This window comes from Marmota marmota, unplaced genomic scaffold (genome assembly GCF_001458135.2).
Source record: "Marmota marmota marmota unplaced genomic scaffold, marMar, whole genome shotgun sequence".
In the NCBI taxonomy this organism is placed as follows: Eukaryota; Metazoa; Chordata; class Mammalia; order Rodentia; family Sciuridae; genus Marmota; species Marmota marmota.
In genome coordinates this window covers 9378232-9390260 of record NW_025999969.1, presented here as the reverse complement: position 1 = coordinate 9390260, position 12029 = coordinate 9378232, and the positions used below count along the sequence as shown (strand labels likewise).

The window sequence follows — 12029 nt, the reverse complement described above, 5'->3', positions numbered from 1 at the left end:
CTGAATTTTGGGCAACTTAAAGGCTACTTAATTATGCTGCAATTTGACAGAGTATATCTGGAGATATATTTATAAGTCATATAAAGAAAATTAATTCATTTAATCTGTTTATGGCTTCACATATACTTTGGAGTTCTTTGACCTAGATGTTCTATCAAAGTTCTCATATAGTTTGAAAGCTTTTTAAATTATAGGAAGTACACAGGATAACTGTGAAGATGAAAGTCATCATCACTAAAATGTATGTCTTTCTGACCCACCTTGTGGAGGATACTGTTAATCATGGAAGCAACCCAAAAAGAATAATTCTGTATAATTATATTTTTTCAAAGGTTTGAGTTTTCCCCTATAAGTTAGTTCAGTGCAGTATTAAAATATCAGGTTGAAAGTTGAGCAATCTAAATGATAGTTAATGGCTCTTTAATTTTTGGGTATTAACGATTACACAGAGAATACCAAGTAAAAGTTGGGCTTTAGTGAATGAAAGACAGAAACCGAAGTCTCAAGCAATTTTATAATAATGGTCCAAACACTCACAATAACCTAATTAATAGTTGATACAATAATCACAGAATAAAGAATAAAAGAACTCCATGTTGTACTGAGGATGCTTAGCAACAAACAGTATGAGCCATTGTTACCGTGCCCAGATCTCAGTTTCAAAGGAGGGATGGGGGAAGAACAAATTACAACAAAAGTTTATTAAATCTTGGGGCTGGAGTTGTGGCTCAGTGGTACAGTGCTTGCCTGGCATGTGTGAGGCACTGGGTACAATTATGGCCACCATATAAAAATAAATAAAAAAAAATAAGAGTTCATCCACAACCAAATATATACATAAAATAATATATATATATATATATGTTTATGAAATCTTAGCATTCATTTGTTTTATATGACAATCAAAAAAATTTTAATTTATAAATCAAAATCTATTATAACAGAAAGGACAACTCTGAATTGAGCCATAATACCAATCTTCATCTTTCTAAAGAAAGTATTTTAAAAGTGGTCTATTTCAACAAATAGTTTGGTCATGTTACTAAAAATTACACTAGGAGTTAAAATGGATTCCATCTAAGTTGACATTATATTTAAAAGGTTGTAAAAAATCCTTTGAAATTAATCTTACTAGAAAGTCAAAAGAATCTCAGAGGTCATAATGAATATATTTCAATACTGGACAGTTCTAAGTGTAAATAGGTACTGAAAAAAAAGGAATAAAGGTACAAAGATGAGCTGCATTCTTATTAAATTGTCCATGAAGTAACTCAGTCTTTTGATATATTCAGGTCATGTTTTCAAATGTCATTTTCAACCAAGATCCTTACATTAGTTATAAACCACAAATCTTTTTTTTTAAAAAAACCCTTTGTGTGAAGATAATGTCAGAATTACAAAAGTTGCAAGAACACTACAAAAACATTTTTTCCTGAAACATTACTGTCTTTATGTCCCATTACTCCAAAATATTCTATTATGTACTACCTACAAATTAGGATATTTTTCTAAATAATTCCAATTTAGTAATCAAAACTTGAAAACCAATACTGGCATATTAGTACCCAGAAATGCTCAGATCTCATTTAAGTTTCACTGATGGTCCCATTTATGTCCTTTAGACAAAATTCAAAAGTTCAGGATCAGACACTCCACTAAGTTTTCATGTCTTTAGTCATTCTCAGTTTTTCCTTCTCTCTCATGGTCCCAGTAGCTGAAGATTATGTAGACTGTACTTTAATTTGGGTTCTTCTGATATATTGTTATGACTGGATTTAACTTATGCATCTTTACTAAGAATATCTTGGAAGTGAAGCTAGGGTCTTCTCACTGCACTCTGTAAGGTGGCACATGGTTTTGATGTGAACATTACTGATATTAACTTTGACCACTTGATTAAGGTAGTGAGTGTCAGGTTTATCCACTATAAAGTTACTCTTTTCCTTAATGTATTTTCTGTGGAGATATTCTGTATGATCATAGAAACATCCTGCTACTCACCACTGATTTTATTCACTTATTGACATAACTATCAATTTATGGATTCCTATTTCATTTGATGAGTTAAGATTTGTTATTATTATTTATTTTGTCATCTAAATTGTCTCAGGTTTGGCCAGTTAGAGTCTCAACAGGGCCTCTGTGTCCTGTTGACATGTGCCCATCATCCTTCAAGCACTTCCTTACTTTTAAACCCTAACATGCTGCAGACTTATCCTGTCCTCTCCCTGCCTATCTCCAGAGATTCTCATTTCTAAATATGAATCCTCTTCTCTGTGCTTCTTGAGACATTTTTTTCCTTCCTCATTTCTTTGCTCTTCTTAACTAGCTTCATTTCAATAGTGAATATATCTTTTCCAGAATGAGGAGAAACAATGTACTATTTCTGATGGACTCATTTTAAAGTAAAAATCAATGAATCACTGAAGCAATGAAATAATTTAAGACCCAGGTAAGCTTAAGACTGGTAAAAATATGATGCATCAAAATTTTAATCATCCTCACATTATATTACTCTTCACTATTTTGAAATTATAATGAAAATTCTTGATAGCTGCTCTTTCTCTAAACTTTATAAGCTAACATACTACCCTCTTAAATGAATATGCTGTATTAGAAACTTTGGTCTGTATGATACAGTATTGGCTATTAAGCTCAAAATTTCAGACTGAAAGCATCCATGATGATATTCCCAAGAGTTACACCAAAGATAAACAATAAGGTGAAGACACTTTCAAGACTCTTTTTCAACTACTGAACAAAATCATGGCTCATCTCCTTTAGTGTGAATGATGAAGCTGAGTCACTGGTGAAACCAACCCTTGCTTATGAATATTATTTGGTACATTAACACCACTATAATTTTATATGGACAAAAGGAGCACTATGAAGTCATAGGACTACTTGCCCTTAAAAACCATCAAGAGAACTTGGCTTGATAGTACACAGAATTTGAGTTAGTAATATTCTTTCTTTAAATAATCAAACTGGGAGTGGAGTAGAGGGTATAGGATTATGTAGGCTCTATTATAAAATATTAGAAAAAAACGTCATTTTTCAATCACTTAAAATATATATGCTGATAAAATTCATTGAAATATTTTACTGTCTGATAATTATCCTGAGGGATTAAAAAAATTGTACACAATTGTGACAGTGACATATCTAGTACTAATTTAGCATGAAATTATGAACCAGGGACTTCTAAATACTTGCAGAACAAATTCTCTCAACAATCATTATGATAGCAGTCATCTTATAAGTAAAGGAGACATGACTTTGGGAGATTCTGCCTAAGATACAGCTTATAAACGCAGTTCAGATCTGAGTGCAGGTTTTCTGTGTTAGCACATACTTACCTCTAATGCCAAAGTGGCATGAGAAACCTAAATATAAAGACAGATGACTAGAAACAGAGATGTAAATGTGTGGATGTGCATCTGTACATGATTAGATGTACACAAACACAACAGTATTTCTAACTCTCTACACTGAGAATACATGGGAATTGTGATATTTCAATAATAATGAGACTATCCAGTTCTCAGATCTTGATTTCTAAATAAAAATCTCTAAAAACTGAAAGCTGGGTTAGGGAATGAGCCTGGAACATTTTGCTATCTGGAAGGATGATGCTGGGACAACAAGTAAAACTTGAACGGAGTCTGAGAATTACATACAGCAATGTCTCAGTATTAGCATCCTGATTTGGGTAGTTGCTAGAAAATCCTTGTTTCTAGGAAATACACAGGAAGTACTTGGAAATGATGGGACTTTAAGTCAGTTTCTTACTCTGACAGTTCCAAGAGAAAAAAAAACAAAGTTCCTTGTGGATAGATACTTTAGCTTTCCTATAAATTCTAGATTAAATGGAAAAACAAAACAATGTAAAAGGTGAAGGGGGAATAGGAGGTAAGGTAGGGAGCAGGAGGATCTACTTACTGAGGTCTTCTGCCAGTTGAACTCGTTTGCCAGTCAGCAATTTAACTTTCTTCTCATTGTCTTCAGCAAAATCTTCCAATACCTCTTTAACGTTTTTCTCTAATCGCCTAACTGTTCAAAGTAAATAAAAAACTTGAGGAGCACTGTTTTTATGATGCAAAGAATGATAAAATTAACCATACATGAAGAGTAAGTCATTTTTTAATCATTTATCAATTTTTGCATAAAGAAGGTAGATGCTCGGTATGCTTTGTCTCCCAACCTTTTTGAATTACAATTTATTTTTACTATTTTCAGGGCAAATTATAATTTTCAGCTTTTCTAATCAACCTCTTTTTAAGGAAGTATTTTGGAATTGTTTTATTAAAAATGTCAAGTTAGCCGGGCATGACGGTACATTCCTGAAATCCCAGTGGCTCAGGAGGCTGAGATAGAAAGACTACAAGTTCAAGGCCAGCCTTAGCAACTTAGTGAGACTGCAAGCAACTTAGTGAGACCCTGTCTCAAAAAAAGGTCAAATTAAAAAGCAGTTTCTATGTGGCTTACCTTCAGTATTTGTAAGTTGTTGTCGTAGAGTATTTGCAGTGATAGCAAGCATGCGCTGTATTCGCCAAAACAAGACCACATCATTGCATTCCAGCTGAAATATTAAGTAACTAAGATTAACAAATAAAAAGTAAAAATGAAAACCATGACTGTAAATATAACTATCAAAATCAGTATTTATCCTAAGTTTTAACAAAATATACTTCTTTACTGTAGTTTATATAAACTACAGAATTTTTTCTATACAGATTGATAAGATCTTGCATGATTTGGATTCTATCTCAACCATACCTACATAGCTTTGTTTTAATTTCTATGAGTAAGCAAATAAACTTGGTAAGTAGAAAATTTCACTGTGTTACAAAAGTAGAAATTCATAATGTATACTCTCAATTTATATTTAGGTTTAGTTAACAACCATGTTTGTCTTAAATATGTCCTTAAGTTAACCTCTTTTCTTTGAGTGTGCAAATCATTTTTTTTAAAGCTTATTCTATTACGAAATGTTCTTTTCAACAATTAAAGTTATGCAAGAAACTTGACACTTTTATATAGGTTCATTTAAACACAGATTTATTTTAAGCTGCTGAAAACAACAGAAAAGTGTTTTGGAGGTCTCACAAATACAGCTTTTTCAAAAGGATATTTAAAAGTACTTTTACTTATTAAAAAAATGGTCAAAACACATCAGTCTGCTGCCATCTAGGGGTTACTTAGAAAAATGTTCTAAACTATAAAACAGTTTATTATGACTTTAGTTCTTTCAAAGAATCATTTAAAACAAGATTCTAGTGATATGAAGAAATAATTAAGATAAAATAAAAATTGCTTTGCTGTATGATTTCTATTATGCAAATGGATTATACTACACACATACACTCCCCAGAAAAAGTTAAAACTCAGAAGCACATAGAAATGCTAACTAAAATAACTTTCAAGTCTAAGGAGTATAAGTGATTATTTATTTTACATATTCTTTTACATTCTTTAGAGGCACTGGGAATGATACATATGGTAGATGTAGTCACTACCAAAGTAGCACATATATTTGAAAAGATGAGTTAGAATACCTTTTATAAACTATATATATTTTCTAGATGAACAAAGGACTTAAAATTCATATTAAAATTAAAGCTTAATTTTCAATATCTTTAAACAACTATTGCTAAAAAATATTTCCCTTTGTTTTGGAAAACCTTACCTCAGAATCTACAAAATGCCTTTGGTAATAATAAAAGCCTCTTCGACAAAGGTTACAATGATTTAGAGCTGTTTTTAAGAAATGTCTTCTATAAACTTGATGCCAAGTATCCTTAATCTAAAATATGAAAACAAAAATTAAAGTGTTATTTTATCTCTTCACATTGATCAATCACACCAAGAAGTTATACATAAAATTTATTACAAAAATGTTAATTAAAAGCAACAGCAAGGTTGTTATTTTATCAACCTTCTTTATTCACTTACATTGTTTTTCAAGCCAAAATTACATTTACTAGTTCATGTATTTCAAAACATGCAATGCTTTAAACAAGCTTGTTGTTTTATTCAACCAATTTGTAGAACAGATAGCGCGGGAATTATCCTTGCCTAATCAGGACAAAGGAAACCAAGGCAAAAAAGAGGTTGAAAGGCAGAGTTAGGACCAGGAATCTGATCTTGGAACAACAATATTTCTTTCTTGTTGGTGCTGGAGATTGAACCCAGGGACACTTAACTACTGAGCCATACCCCCAGCTCTTTTTTATGTTTTATTTAGAGACAGGGTCTCGTCAACTTGCTGAGGTTGGCTTTGAACTCACAATCCTCCTGTCTAAGCCTCCCGAGCTGCTGGGATTACAGGTGTGTGCCACTGTGCCCAGCTAATATTTCCTTTTTGATAATTAAACTTCACCGCTATCATACCAGTAGGATCCCTACCACTTTATTACTACATAATAGTATTAGAGCTCAATGCTTCTTCATACCTATTGTCTTTCTTTGAATATAACACGAATAATGCTAAGTAGAGAAAACAAGTATCAACAACATGTTTTGACAGATGGGCAAAGTGGGGCTCAGAGAGTTATCAATTATTAAATGTAATGTAATGAAACTGTACTAGAATTTACAACTCCTGATATCCAATATTCTTGTGATAGCATTTGGCTTCTTATTTTAGATTTTTGTAAGACATACGAAACAAAGTATCACTTAAAAAAATAGATTTCTCTTGCTTACAGAAAGGAAGATATATATATATATATCTCCATATATATATATATACACACACAATCTATATCTTTAGATTTGGGCAAAAGCTTAAAAAAATCATACAACATTTTCTACTCCACTATTAAGAGAAAATCCTTCCAACTGTATTAACCAAATCAACATAAATTTAAAAGTATCAAACTGAATATAAGAAGAGTATCACTTAAGCAAAATATTTGGGACCAGACATATTTCAGATTTCAGAATTTTTTGAAGTATCTGTATACACACAACAAGGATTCTTGGGGACAGGACCCAAGTCTAACCATAAAATTCATTTATGTTTATATACACCCACACAGCCTATAGGTAACTTCATACAATATTTTTAGTGCCCCTGAATTTTGACTATAACCAGTTACATGAGGTTTGATTAGAATTTTCTTTTTGTAGCATCAAGTTGGAGCTAAAAAAGTTTCAGATTTTACAGGATATCAGATTTCTGAATTAGGGATGCTCAATCTGTTACAACTTTTTATTAATAAGAGTAAAGACCAATGTAGACAAATTAAATCTATATTCAACTAAAAAATCTCATATTCAATTTATAAATAATATTAGTTTTATAACAGCTTTAACTACTTTCATGTTGACCAGTTTTTTCTTTTCTTGTGAAATTTAAAGCAAGTATATGTATTTCTCAAGTGCAGAAGAAATATAATCTTTAAAAAAAATCTTCTGGGTGATTCTGAAATTTTTATATGACTGTTCTCCCCACTAGATTAACTTTTCTAACTGAGTTTCACTTAAGCTAATATTAAAAGGAGCTTCTGAATCCTTTATTTTCTAGCAGGAAATGGAGACCTGTAAAGTTTTATTTTGTTTTTTAAAAATTTGTTGCAAATAATCATTATGAAGGTAAGCAAAAAGTAGTCTGAAGTTTAGATTGTCCTCTTATTTATCATAAATAAAGAAAATGAGATAAAACACAAAAGTCTTATCCAATTCAATAAAAACATTCATATTTTTTCTAAATCTATCATATGTATACTTGACTACAAAACATACACAATATATGTGCAGAAATGAGCCATATTTAAACAGAAATTCTATTTTGCAATCTAAAACAGTGTGACGTGATGCAGAGATACGGGTCAGTTTCATCCTTTTTTGCAAGAACTGCTGAACTTGCCCAAGAAAATCCAATTTTCTAAATTTCAATTTCCTATTTATAGATTATCCTTTAAAAAGCAATACTGAGCATAACATTTCTTCACAAAATAACTTCATATAATAAAAATGACCAAGTTTTCATGTCAGCAAACGTGGAAATAAAGTAACATTAAGCAGTTAGATAGCTATGTAACACATTACAAGCAATAACATTGTACTGCATAAAACAATGATTAAGAAAGCAGATTTGTATTTTTCAGCAATATTTATTACCAAGCTTGGATCTACTTCTACTCCTCGGGATTCCAGGTTCTTTCGGACGGTGGTTATCTCATCACTTGCCAGATAAGCTGGGTGTTCCTCATTACATTTCAACATCTTCTCCAATTCATTCTTTGTTTCATTGTGAACAGACTTTAAAATGTTGAAAAGAAGACTATGCTTAGATGCTTTTACTTTGGCACTTGTAAAAACAGAGTCCAATTTTAATAGGTACATCGCTATTGCATAATAGGTGACACAAGCTTAATCACAGCAAGAAAAAAACACAGTATCTAACACAAATATGGGTAAGTGATCTATGAATGCAGGGCAATTTGCCTTAAAAAGGGGAAAAAATAGGAATCAGACCTATTTATTAAATTTTACTCTTGCTGCAATGTTTTACTATTGAAGTCACAGCACCAGGTATCTTACTATATACTTCCTTTTCTCCACCTACTTTAGGCTTAGGGAAAAGAACTCTGAAAACGAGAAAAGATGATGTTCTATAAACGCCCAAGAGAACTCAGATCTGTTGACCTTTTTTTCCCCTGATTAAATACAAAATGCTAGTTTGACATTTTAAAAAAGTCTTTTCATTAAAAATCACACTTCAGACTGTTCCTGTGAGGTACTTATCATTCTTAAATGATTCACTTTCAGCCTCTTCTCTATAATTGTTCATAAAGCTCAGCAAAGGAGGAAAACAGATATAATACACATAAACACACATTATAAGTTTGAAAACAAGACTTTTATACTGTGTCAAATTAATTTTTCATTTTTCAATCAATTGTATGATAAAAAAAAAATCTATTACTCTAAACAAGTTACAACAAGACTTTGCTCCAAACTGTACCACAACTATGGAATATAAGTTTTTAAACAAGAATAACACTTTTAAATGCAACTAATTAGCTTGTAAATGGAAGTACCAATTACTACTCTCTGAAGATATGGCACATTAGGAGAAATATTAGGAAAGAGGCATTCACTGTTTGGTTAAACATTTCTATTCAGTCTGAGGTAGGAAGGAAATCTCTGTTAAAGGAGTTCCCTCTAACTCGCCCTGACCTGCATTTTCACTTCTACCTTCCTAGACATCAAGCACTTCACCATGACACTTAGTCTTCAAAAGACAACTGCTCTCTTATTTATCCTGAAAATTAATTCAGCTCAGACAGGTGAAAATGTTTCAAAGGGTATAATTTTCCTAGGAATCTAAGGAAAAGATAAAATAAAAAATACTTTTCAGAGCATGTAGCATGTATTTCTAATTTACAGGACAATCTTTTTTTTTTTTTTTCCTTTCCTGCTAAATCCTGTTACTCAAGACAGAACTGTAACACAGCTACCTAAACTTGCAATATGAGACCTGGAGCTATTCTCAACCTCTTCTAGAATTTGTTTTCTATGGTAATTTCTGAGTGTGTGGTATAGAACCAACCAGGAGTAGGAAGGATTGAAGGTCAAAAGAGAACCTGACTCACAAGTCTGACACAAGGCTATCTTTTGAAGGAAAAAACTAATATAAAGACATCTCCCCCAGGTGATTCAGAAGTGTCTCCCCTCCACAGCCTAAATGTCACCTCTGTTCAGTCAGCTGGGTACACATGTTGCCCTGTAATTTTTGGGAGAGAAAGCTCTTCTCTGAAAGGTTTTCATTGCTCATCCAGGCTTACACATCTTTTGCAATGACCTTAAAATAAATTCCTTTACTTCTCTTCCAATTCTAGTAAACAAACAAACAAACAAAAAAAATTTTAAAAACCCTGATAATCAGGAATCTTTTCCAAGTATGTTCTGGCAAAGGATATTTACCACTAAATGCTAAGGCAAGTTCTGCTACTGTTGACTATTATGGATATTTTAGGCCCAATTTCACCTAAGCTTGAATTGAAAATTCATTCAATTTTCTCTTGAGTTTATCTGTCTTACACCAGCACTTTGTAATCAATCAATGCCTCTTCCTGTCTCAAATGTCAGAAGCCTCTAATGGATTCCCCAGAAATCCTCCTCTGACAGATCCCCTCCTCTCAGCCCATATGTACAGGAGAGATAATTGATGTATCCTAAATACATGTTCTAATCACCCACTCTGTCTACCTTCCCAGCTTCTCTGCAAGCTCTTAATGAGTCATTTTCCACAAAAGTCTTAAGAGGAAAAAAGAGAAGGAGAGAGGAAGAGAAAGATGGGGCTGGGGGAGGGAACTGTATTCAATATTTGAGCCAAGTTGAGAAATCGGATATCTTATGAAACAAGAAATGTGAAAAATTAGAAGAAAATAGGGTGTTGATTATTTAATTCAACTATTTAAGATGAAAATAAAAATATAAAGAACAAAGTGTATGTCCTTAGGTAATTTTTCATTATTTTTATCTCCTCTCCCAATTTTTCTACTTTTTAGTCATTTTTTTCTCTAATTAAATGGGTACAAAAAACAAAACAAGAACAGAAAGTAGATTGGATGTTATCTTTTTCTTACAACTTCACTCATTTGTATGTTTAGATTCTATATTCTATTTAGATTCATTTAAGGAATAAGTGTAAGAACAGAGGTATAAGCCTGAAAGTGAGACAGGAAAACAAGCTAAAAATAAAGAAGGAAAAAAAGTGGTGAAGGCAGGGATGAGGACATGAATGACATACATTTTTCTGCAATTTACTTATTTTTAGTTATTTATCATTAGACTTTTCCATTTTGTTCTTCTGAAGTGTTCTTTTAACGTTTACTAAAGGAACAAATTCTGTAACTATGTCCTGTGTGAATCTTTATATTACATTGCAAACACAGGAACAAAATATACAAAGCAATAAAATAATTCGAATAGATTTCCAACAGAAAAATCTAGGGAGAACAAAATACGGCAAAAATCATTATATTATTTTTCTTCCTAATCATATTCTATGCATCTTTTGAAATCCTTTTCAGTTTTTTCCTGTTCATAACTAATCCTTTTTTTTTTTGTAGTTGTAAATGAACAGAATGCTTTTACTTTATTTGTTTATATTTATATGGTGCTAAAAATTGAACCTAGTGCCTCACCTGTGCTAGATAAGCATTCTGGCACTGAGCTACAGCCCCATTCCAATCTTTTTTTTTTTTTTTCTTAATCTCAAGTAGAGAACTGAAATAAACAAAGTAATAAGCCAAAAAAGAGTCATGCTTTATCTTCATTTTCTTTTATTAACACAGTTACTTGACTTTTAAAACCTTCTCAGATAGTTTCTTCTTTATTTTAAAGATTCATTATATCTTAGAAAGGCAAATATAAAATATTTTAAATTCTTAGGATTAATCTAGAGCCAGGCAAAGATTATATTTTAATGCTTGAATTAAAATGAACAAAATTATATTATTATGAGACCACAGAGTCGTTTTTACCTGTTCTTGGGTCCGATTTTTCCAGTATATCCACCTTTTTCTCCAGTCTGGGCCTATCATGTTTTCAATTGCATTTTCAGCTAGGAAAAAAAAAAAAAACTTAAATTAATTCATCAAAGGACTTAAAAACAGCATACTAACAGGGACACGGCCACATCAATGTTTATAGCAGCACAATTCACAATAGCTAAACCCCGATATTCTGGAGTTAATAATTTAGATGATCTTTTTTTTTTTTTTAATATTTATTTTTTAGTTTTCGGCGGACACAACATCTTTGTATGTAGTGCTGAGGATCGAACCCGGGCCGCACGCATGCCAGGTGAACGCACTACCGCTTGAGCCACATCCCCAGCCCGTTAGATGATCTTCACCTTTCTTTTTTGCCATATGAACTAACATCTAGGTGGAACCAACCTAGATGCCCTTCAGTAGATGAATGGATAAAGAAAATGTAGTATATATACAAAATGGAATATTATTCAGCATTAAAAGAGAATCAATTCATGGCATTTGCAGGTAAATGGA

At 32.0% G+C, this 12029-nt stretch overlaps 1 protein-coding gene across 1 annotated transcript in view; it reads right to left on the bottom strand.

Moving 5' to 3' along the window:
• The window catches only part of Opa1 (OPA1 mitochondrial dynamin like GTPase), an 82379-nt gene that overhangs the window by 18656 nt on the left and 51694 nt on the right, over positions 1 to 12029 (bottom strand). Inside the window, exons 24-28 of the mRNA XM_015499894.2 lie at positions 11502 to 11581; positions 8128 to 8268; positions 5690 to 5806; positions 4489 to 4582; positions 3943 to 4053 (exon numbers count right to left, since the gene is read on the bottom strand). Coding sequence (XP_015355380.1) covers positions 3943 to 4053; positions 4489 to 4582; positions 5690 to 5806; positions 8128 to 8268; positions 11502 to 11581 — 543 coding nt within the window. The remainder of the gene's footprint in view (positions 1 to 3942; positions 4054 to 4488; positions 4583 to 5689; positions 5807 to 8127; positions 8269 to 11501; positions 11582 to 12029) is intronic.